At 38.8% G+C, this 10,109-nt stretch overlaps 1 protein-coding gene across 3 annotated transcripts; it reads left to right on the top strand.

The window, feature by feature from the left end:
- Positions 1 to 1,489: 1,489 nt before the first annotated feature.
- On the top strand, positions 1,490 to 6,305 carry LOC130207609 (hyaluronan-binding protein 2-like). Of its 3 annotated transcripts, none has more exons than XM_056436260.1 (13): positions 1,490 to 1,735; positions 1,933 to 2,035; positions 2,173 to 2,271; positions 2,403 to 2,513; positions 3,160 to 3,276; positions 3,380 to 3,490; positions 3,614 to 3,785; positions 3,869 to 3,966; positions 4,058 to 4,478; positions 4,571 to 4,713; positions 4,966 to 5,100; positions 5,317 to 5,462; positions 5,545 to 6,305. In XM_056436260.1, exons 1-13 carry the CDS (start codon positions 1,676 to 1,678, stop codon positions 5,710 to 5,712), a joined length of 1,884 nt encoding a protein of 627 aa, XP_056292235.1. In that variant the 5' UTR covers positions 1,490 to 1,675; the 3' UTR covers positions 5,713 to 6,305. The 3 variants fall into 3 exon arrangements, with proteins under 3 accessions (XP_056292235.1, XP_056292234.1, XP_056292237.1); XM_056436259.1 differs by having other exon boundaries at positions 1,492 to 1,735; positions 4,049 to 4,478; XM_056436262.1 differs by having other exon boundaries at positions 1,492 to 1,735; positions 4,088 to 4,478.
- The last annotated feature ends 3,804 nt before the right edge of the window (positions 6,306 to 10,109 follow it).

Raw genomic sequence — 10,109 nt, forward strand, 5'->3', positions numbered from 1 at the left:
GCTATGCAAGTATCTCTGTGGCGATTAACAAACAGTGGTGTTTTGAGCTAAATGCTGATATCAGCATGTTCACAGTCAAGCTAACATGCTGATGTTTAGCAGGTACAATAGTTTAGCATGCTAACAATGGCTAATTAGTACAGCTAAAGCTGATCAAATTGGTTTCATTCAGGTATTCGGTCATAAACCAAAGTACAGGACAAATTCAAAGTCTGATCTGATGATGGTGCTAGGAAAAGTCTGCAGAGCAGCAAAAGTTATTGAAATTCCTCCTGACGTGGACATGAATGTCTGTTCCAAATTTCATGGCAAGCCATCCAATTGATTTTGAAATATTTGTCTTAGACCCACAAATGACCAACACATGGTCACTGTAAAATGAATGTATGTGCAAGTCAGTATCAGGCAGTAGAGAAAATGTCATAACACCAAAATTCATTCGTTCTTTGGACACTGGATATTTGTACTAAATTTCATAACGATCCGTTCCTGTTCACAAATTTATATGAAAGCTAAAATGTCATCTTCATGGTAGCAAGAAAAGTTTAAGGGATCACCAAATTCAGGAGGAATGATCTACTGAGGACCATGAATGTGTGTGCAAAGTTATATGGCAATCCTGTTTGAGAATCTGTCTATTTTAGTGAAATCTGTTCGCTTGTGAAATATCTGACAGTTTTTTTATTATTATTTGTATTTGGGCATAATACACTATAAAATGTATCAATCCAATTTTACAAATACTCTTGTGTTACCCACTTTCTAATAATCTAATAAACCCATTACTTACAACTAATACACCCTTTACAAAGGGTGCCTGATAAGACAATTGTACTGTTATTATAAAACTGTAATACTGAATAGCTCCTCTTTGAAATGATGGATTGCATTCCAGGTGAGATAGAGGCACATTAGGTTGAACATGTCTAGTGGGAAGGTCTCAGAAGAAATCATGTTCAAGGAGAACAATACTAACTTATATCAGCGCCTGCATAACGTGTATTGAACTTTCAAAGGAAATATATCGATATATTACAAGCAGTGTGCTGTCATTAGGTTCCTTAAACTAAGAAAAGGGACCATGTTTGATGCATATTCAGTTTACAAAGCGAAAAACAATTACAACGTCTTGTTTAAAAAAGGTTTCAGTTTACTTGGAAGTATAAATAGTTACTGATACAAGTACTGTTATTGTATATTTGATTGAACATACTAGTATTACATCTAGCTGATTTAGTACATGTATAAAGAGATCTAAAAAGCACACAGTATGAAATGCAGTAAATGAGTATATTTGGAGCCAAAGTCCTATTCAAACAAACACTTTGCTATGCAAATATGCTCTCTGAGCCATTGCGTTAGAGCTGAGTTCAACGCTTTTACAATTTGATCAAAATGTATTCAAATGAATTTCAATAAGAACACTGTTTCAAGTGTGCCAGAGAGAGTAATCTTGAATTTGCAGCATTTATTTGTCCACTTAAAGTATTGCCGAACATGAAATATTATTAACTAAGAAAAACAATCCAAGATCAGGGTTAAAATCAATAAAGGTTAGTCAACAGCAGGGACGGTACAGGAAAAGCCTTCAGAATCAAAGGTTAGTGTACTTAAAAAGTGTGAGTGATCTGCCAGGTTGTGCACTCTCCTGGATGTCCTGTGATCCACTGCCATCATGAACCTAAAGCTCCTCTTATTGTGCCTCTTCTTGGCGGTGCTCCTCGTACCTGCTGAAGTATGTATTCACTGTCTTTATTATTGTGCTTATTGTTTCAATGTTGCAATGTTTTTTAATTCATTTGGCTGAGATTAAAATACAATATAGCTTGTAGTCATTGTTTCTGTTTAAAAACCTGAATTTACAACATGTGTAACAATACATTATCTTTTATTATTATGACTCTTATGTGGTGCCATTAAATTATTATTCAGCTGAAACGAAAAAAGCACAAACACCATCATCGTGATCACGAGGGTCATGGACCTGGGCATAAACACCACGAAAAGAAAGGAAGGGTTGAGGACATATTGAGAGGTAAGTGCTTATTTTTTCTCATTTTAAAATATTTTATAAGTAGATCAATATTTGTATATTTAGTTGAATATGGAAAGAGAAAAAGGAAGAAAACAATGCTATATAAACAGTATTTTTAAGGAAAATCACGATTTCAGACGTTTTCTTTGAGATCCTGGAGGGAGCTGGTGATGATGATGATGATGACGATGAACATGGTAATTCAGAATGGGTTTTTGAACTTCAAGAGCCAGAAGGTGAGAGAGTTAGTTAACAATGTCAAACTATTTACACATATCTGCATAATATCACTTGTTTTCTCAAAAATGTATGTATTTCATTGAAAAGCTGGAAAGCTTTATGTTCCCCTCCTTCTCTTATTTCTTAGGCCAATGCAACCCAAACCCTTGCCTCAATAATGGAGTGTGTGAGCAGAAAGGGAAGAGGAAATTTGAATGCGATTGTCCCAAACCGTTCAGGGGAAAGAAATGCCAGAAAGGTTTGAAGAAATCTTTTTTTTCTTTACCATCTTGTTTTTGTTGTTAGACAAATATATATATACAGGACTGTCTCAGAAAATTAGAATATTGTGATGAAGTTCTTTATTTTCTGCAATGCAATTAAAAAAACAAAAATGTCATGCATTCTGGATTCATTACAAATCTACTGAAATATTGCAAGCCTTTTATTCTTTTAATATTGCTGATTATGGCTTACAGCTTAAGAAAACTCAAATATCCTATCTCTAAATATTAGAATATCATGAAAAAGTATACTAGTAGGGTATTAAACAAATCACTTGAATTGTCTAATTAACTCGAAACACCTGCAAGGGTTTCCTGAGCCTTGACAAACACTCAGCTGTTATAAATCTTTTTTTTTACTTGGTCTGAGGAAATATTAAAATTTTATGAGATAGGATTTTAGAGTTTTCTTAAGCTGTAAGCCATAATCAGCAATATTAAAAGAATAAAAGGCTTGCAATATTTCAGTTGAATTGTAATGAATCCAGAATGCATGACATTTTTGTTTTTTAAATTGCATTACAGAAAATAAAGAACTTCATCACAATATTCTAATTTTCTGAGACAGTCCTGTATATATATGAGCAAAAAATTCTGAAAACTAGCGTGTTGTCATCTCAGGTCCCAAACGTTGTAAAAGAGGTCGATGCGGGCGTGGTGAATGTGTGCTGACTTCAACTCCTCCGTTCTACGAATGCAAATGCAAGGAGCCCTTTCAGCCTCCACGCTGCACACACTGTACGCTGTATTTCTTTGTCCAAATAAGATTGAATGCCTCTTTTACACAAGTTTCTTCAGATCCCAAAAGTAAATGTTCACTGTTCACCATTTTTCTCCAAAGTCTCACTCTGTGAGCCCAATCCATGTAAGAATGGTGGGAAATGCATCAAGGATGGCAATGACTTTGACTGCCTGTGCCCTATGGGGTACAGAGGACGTTTCTGCCATGTTGGTAAATTCTACTCCCTACATTATTGTTTTCCTTTCTCCAATCCAACATATGCATCGTCACAACTCTTATACATGAGTTGTGACGATGCATATCAGTGTTGACTGAGTAAAGTACATTTCTTAGGCCCGAATGACTGCTATGTGGAGGATGGAGAGTCGTACCGAGGCAATGTGAGTGAAACAGATGACCTCCGTGAATGCCTCCACTGGAACTCTTACTTCATCCTTGAGAACGGAGCTGATCCCTTCAACTCCTTTGAGGACAAAGATGGTCTCGGCCCTCACAACTTCTGCAGGTTAGGAGGAAATACATAAGTGCATTCAAATAGCAACGAAAACCTACAAGACGATGCACCCTCATATATTTTCTATGACACAGAAACCCGGACGGAGACGAGATGCCCTGGTGCTTCTTCAGACAAGGCCGCAGGTTGTCATGGGACTATTGTGATGTCACAGAGTGTCTTACACCAACAGGTGAGCTACAGAGCATCAGGCAACTTTATGTCAAAAATAGTCAAAAAAGATATTGGCTATCTTTTTTATCTTCTTGTGCAAGTGTTTTCAGGTGTGGTGCCAACTGAAATTGTCCTGACAGGTGCTAATCCCACTGCTCCCACACCCCAACCTACCACACCTACAGTCACCTCCAAACCGACAGCTTCCAAACCCTCTATGCCTGGGAAGCCCACCCAGGCTCCACAACCTTCCACAACTGAAAAGCCCACCCAGGCTCCACAACTTACTCTTACACCTGCTGTAGGTACTCCCAATGCCACCGTTCCAGTGCAACAGTTCGCTACTTGTGGGCAGCCTCAGCCAAAAAAGACTGTTACTCGAATTTTTGGGGGTCTGAAGGTCCCTCCTGGGGCTGCACCCTGGCAGGTGTCCCTGCAAATGAGATCGAAGAACTCCAACAACCCATACAGACATATATGTGGAGGAGTTCTTATTGAGAGCTGCTGGGTGTTGACAGCTGGACACTGCATGTAAGCAATACTAGTGATCTAATATTGGCTGATTGTAGAATAGCTTTCACATTTTGTGTTAATATTTATGGAACCCTGTGTTGTTTACACAGTGAACAAATGAAGGACATGCAGGTTGTTGTGGGAGGTCTGTCACTGAATACAAAGGAATCCACAGAGCAAACCTTAAAAGTTGAGGAGGCTATCGTACATGAGAACTACAGAGAGAGCCCTGCAGCTGTTTACAATGACATAGGTAAATCTGTCTCTCTTATTTGTTATGAAATAAGCAATGGTTACAATTATTTGAACCCTTTTAGCATGTTCAGTTAACTGAGGTAGGGATGTGAGAATCAAATAGCACCATTTTGAGATGATACATGAAGTACATTTTAATATAAGAGTTTAAAAAGTAATGAGATTGTGATGTAAAAATACACAAGGTTAAGAATGTTATCATTTCATTTTAAATTTGAATGTGATTTTTATCCAAACTCAATTCCCAAAGCCCTGTTGAGGCTAAGAGGCACTGATGGAGTTTGTGCCAATGAGACCCAGCTTGTGAAGACAGCCTGTTTGCCTGATGCCCAACTGCCTGATGGGATGGAGTGTACAATTTCTGGATGGGGTGCCACTGAGGACTGTAAGGCTAGTATTGCATATTTAACCACAAAATAAGTCATTGTTCACTTTTGGTTTGTTTCAGAGGCACTTACATTTTGAATGTTTTTTAAAGGACCCTGAGAACCTCCCATCTTTATTAGTATACAACCACCACTGAAATTAGAGATAACTTTCTATAATACAACATTCTTTGTATGTTTGTTAAAGTCAAATTGTTTTCACCTTCTTTCTGCAGCTCAATTTGGTTCCAACCACCTGCTGGAGGCCAATGTCATGCTGATCAGTCAGGAAAGGTGCTCTGAACGCCAAGTTTATGGTGGAGTGTTGACTAATTCTATGTTCTGTGCTGGCTACCTACAGGGAGGGGTGGATTCCTGCCAGGTAAGTAAGGAAATGTGCATGCTATCATTCAAAATTCCTGCACATCTTAAATTGTGCTGTGAGCTGTGTGCTCTTGTTTCAGGGTGACTCTGGAGGCCCACTGACTTGTAACCAGAACAATTCCAAAGTTATTTATGGTCTGGTGAGTTGGGGGGACCAATGTGGAAGGAAGAACAAGCCTGGGGTCTACACACGGGTCACTCACTTCCTGGACTGGATCAAGTCAAAGACTCAAGCAGCATCTCGATAAATCAATTCGGCAGCATCATGCCAGTGTCTTACTCATCATGATTCAGCTTTGGGGTTTTTTACCTGGTATTTTGATTTTGAGGTCTACAACATAATTTAAAAAAACAAATGCTACTCAATACTGCCGACCTAAATAATTGAGAAATGTGTGCATTGTTATTGGAGTTTAATGGCTTGTGTGTGGAATTTCCATACATTTGAAATGTGACTGCCCTTAGCCCTTTAAGTGTCATATTAACTTATCAATCAAGCACAGTACGTCAGCAACATTTACATTAGTGGGGTGGGAGATGAATCTAAGTCAGACATTTTGACAAAGATACCTAATAATTCTTTGAATGAATTATGTTGAGTGCATCAGTGATGACACAGCATGAAAAGTGAAGATATTGACAGTATATTAACACTGTGCTGATAAATGCGTCAAATGACTTGTTTTAGTTTATTTTGTAGAGCCCAATATCACACATTTCAAATTTACTTCAATCTTTATTATGCTGTTCTGTGAGGAGTGAGGAGCACGGGGATGATGTCCCACTGTTGAATATGCCTTTTAATAAACAAGCACACAAAATCAAAAAGGGTTACATTTTCTCCTCACAACGTTTTTAAAGCTGATCTCACAAGGTTCTGTTGATGCTCCGGGTTTAAAATCTGTGACGGTGTCCTGCTTTTGTCTGCTGCAGGGCAGCCACACTGTGCGAGGCTCAAGTGCAGAGAAACAGGCTTGAGTGAAACAAAAAAACTTTACATCGGGAAAAGGTCAAATATAAAAACGCTGGCTCAAAAACACACACTAGTAGGCCTAATCACCATGCGAACAAACACTGGGAATGAGACATCAACACAGAGACACTACGAAACAGAGATACAGACAACAAAGGAGTGGCTGAGGGCAGGTGCAAGGAATGAAGAATCAACATACATTTTCTTCTTTTTCTGCTCCAAAAATACTCCATACAAGTTTCATGAATACCCGATTTACTGCCTCAAGCACGTTCTTCTTGTTCTGCTCAAAAATCACTTTTCAGTCTGCACAGAGGCCAAAAGTAGATTTTCTTGAAGGATACATAGTTTCTTGATTTTTTAAAGGAAAAGTCTCAGAACACAAGAGTTACAAGTTTGATGATATTTTCATCAATAACTGACGATTTCATCACATTACTGCCTCAAAGCTGCATTTTCTTCTATTTCAGCTCCAAAAACACTTGTCAGCCTGCAATAACTGAAATTAGATTTTCTTTAAAAAAAACATAGTTTCTGTTTTTTCTACAAGAAAGTGTCTCAGAACACAAGCGTTACAAGTTTGATGATGTTTTAATGAATACCGTAAGCCCTTAAGCCTTCATCACATTACTGCCTCAAAGCTGCATTTTCTTCTCTTTCGATTCCGAAAATACTTTTCTGTCTTCATGATATTTTCATGAATACCTGATGCATTCATTACATTACTGCATCAAAGCTGCAATGTTTTTCATTCTCTCCTCCAAAGAAATCACTGCTTACAAGTTTGAGGATATTTGCATGAATACCTGATTTTTTTGATCACATTACTGCCTCAAATCTGCATTTTCTTCTTTTTCTGCTCCAAAATCACTTTTCAGCCTACGCAGGCTACAAGTGGATTTTCTTAAAGGGGACATATTATGAAAATTCCACTTTTTTACTGGTTATATACGTTAATTTGGATATCTGGCATGTCTCCCAACACAAAAACGCTGGAAAAAACCCCCTCACGTGGCTTGTTGTGGTTCCTCTATATCAGAAACGATATGCTTGAGTGCGTCAAATGGGATCACCACCAACGTCTACGTAGATTTTGAAGCACGCCCATGTAGGGAGTCTGGCTACATGGCCTTGGACCGCCCCCCACCCAGTGTTGCCAGGTCCGTGGTTTTCCCGCAGAATTGGGCTACTTTTGAAATGTTGCTGCGGGTTGAATTTTTTTTGTCCGCTGGTTCGGGTAGACCTATTTTGCATGCAAATTACATGAATATCTTTAAATAAAAAGCCATATTTTAAATGAAATAATTTATTTATACCCAAATCCTACCGTAAACTGCTTTTAATGCTGGCATACTAAACATTTGGTGTTACTTTGTAGATATTACAATACATTTGGCAATGATAGCAATGCTGTTGGACTTTAAAAGCAGTGTATATGGTTTGGCACTCGCATATTTTGAGTTCTGATATTGGGCTGGTTTTTGGGCTGGTTTTATTTGGCCATTGGGCTGGTTTTGGGCTGGTTTTGATTGGCCATTGGGCTGGTTTTGTCACACAGACCTGGCAACCCTGCCCCCACCACAACTTTGCAGGTAAAGTTTATTTGAAAGTTGTGTTCATATTACAGACATGAGTCATCAAATAAGTCATAAGTCATCAAATACAACTATTTAATAAGTAAACAAGGTTTAAACGCTAATTAATGGAGGTATAAACGTTACCCCCGCCCCTGCTTGGTCACTTACTGTTGTCAGATAACACTTTAAGTTTACAGATGGAACTTTACTCATGTAGCATTTATATCTTCATGGTGTTCCCGTTACTTGCATTTACACAAACACTTTCACAAACAGTAACTTATGAAAGAGTAAAAGGGTTCAAAAGAGTCTGGATGGAGCGATGTGTTTTGTGGAAGAAGTCTCAACACTAGGGATGCATTTAAGAGTATTTATTTGACAGTCATTTCTGGTTGCTTTAAAGTTTCTGTCGACCTCAATAATCAGACAATCTAATGTCTCACAAATAAGATTCGTACTTACAGTCCTTATTCAGTGAGCTTAAAGCTCCCAGTTTGTGTGTTGTTCTCACTCAGCATTTCAAAAGAGACTGAGCTTTGCGCCAAGAGAGGTAACAGCTGCTTTCCGCTTCCGGTTTAGAGCCCTACCCCCGGTTTTAGACTTCAGAATAAGAGCCTAAACAGGAAACCAGCTAGGATCTCAAGGGAAACGCACCTCTACCATAATAAAACCAATCTCATTCATACTGTCCACATCCTACAGTTGTGATAACAATAAACCTCATAAAATCAACATTACAGTTACACATATAATACAGTGATCATACTTGTCTATGCTTCTTAATACATTAATCGGAATATTCCTCCCTAATATCCACGATGTAAATTATCTTTCTATATGCATTATTTAAAACATAAGACTTCCTTATTTACATGTGCAAGTGTACATAAAATCCACTACAACCTAACACTTACATAAACACACTGTATTTGCTACATACTCATACATGCACAAACTATTCACGTACTCGAATCTCTAGCACCACTATGCTCTCAAAACCGCTAACAAGACTGTGAGACCTTAGCCAATGTACAAACAAAAACAATGTAGAAGTGACATTCAGAAACATCCTGTTGAGCCCTAACTTCTCGAACTTGTTCGGGAGCCTCTTCTTGTTCAGGGTCTGACTCTGGTTCAAAACGATATGGTTGCACGACGCTATCTTCATCTGCAGTAGCCATATTTCTACAAAGGTAATGGCTAGCGGGGCAGGCAGCAGCTAGGCGAGCGCATCTCGTGGAGGAGGGGAGAGGGGGAGAGGGGGGAAGGGGGAGCTGGCTCATTAGCATTTAAAGGAACAGGCACTCAAAACAGGTTAATCTGTGGGGAGGTGTTTTTGACAGGGTAAAAAGGGTGCTGTTTGAAATGATTCTTGTGGTATTTTGACCAAAATATGTTCCAAACATTTCATTAAGACCCCAAGGAACCATATCAACTTGTGGAAAAATGGGCATAATATGGGCCCTTTAAAGCAGTGGTTCTCAATGAATCCACGCACCTGGGGGTACGTGAAGGCACTCCAGGGGGTACGTGAGATTTAAAAAAAATCTATTTAGAATTAGCATCCATTCAAAAATCCTTTAAAAATAGTTATTTAATAAATATTCAATAAAACACAAGTGTAAGTTCATAAACTGAATTGTATATTAAGTAGGCAATTTAATTTAATTATCCTAAAAACCCAGAGTCTCCCCCATATCAGGATGGTTTGACCCAACGTGGCACACGCTAACGGTCATGACCCGTCTATCACTGCCGGCTTTTAAACTCAAATAATGAAGTCGTGGTTGAAGTGTTGGTGTTGGACAGGAACACACCAGCCCGGACGGCACTGACTGGAAGAAACAGCGGTAGACTTTTACGTTACATCTATAAAGCGTTTATTCAAAATCAGGATACAAACAGACAATCATGCGCATGGACCCCAATCCAGAGCTGTCACCAATGGCCCCAGCGCTGCAGAAAGGATGCCTGAGCAGAGCGCGCGGCCATTGAAATAGCCCTCAGGGACAGTTCTGATTGGTCAGGAGAAAAGAGGGCGGTGTCTTCTCATTGGTTCTTGTTCCTCTGCCTCCATCGCTGTCGCTCCCTCATT

The sequence above is a fragment of the Pseudoliparis swirei genome, chromosome 17 (assembly GCF_029220125.1).
Source record: "Pseudoliparis swirei isolate HS2019 ecotype Mariana Trench chromosome 17, NWPU_hadal_v1, whole genome shotgun sequence".
Classification (NCBI taxonomy): Eukaryota; Metazoa; Chordata; class Actinopteri; order Perciformes; family Liparidae; genus Pseudoliparis; species Pseudoliparis swirei.

Coding starts and splice junctions, on each gene's coding strand:
- LOC130207609 (XM_056436259.1), top strand. CDS start 1,676: ATGAACCTAAAGCTCCTCTTATTGTGCCTCTTCTTGGCGGTGCTCCTC. Junction 3,277..3,379: donor GCCTCCACGCTGCACACACT/GTACGCTGTATT, acceptor TTTTCTCCAAAG/TCTCACTCTGTGAGCCCAAT. Junction 5,463..5,544: donor GAGGGGTGGATTCCTGCCAG/GTAAGTAAGGAA, acceptor CTCTTGTTTCAG/GGTGACTCTGGAGGCCCACT.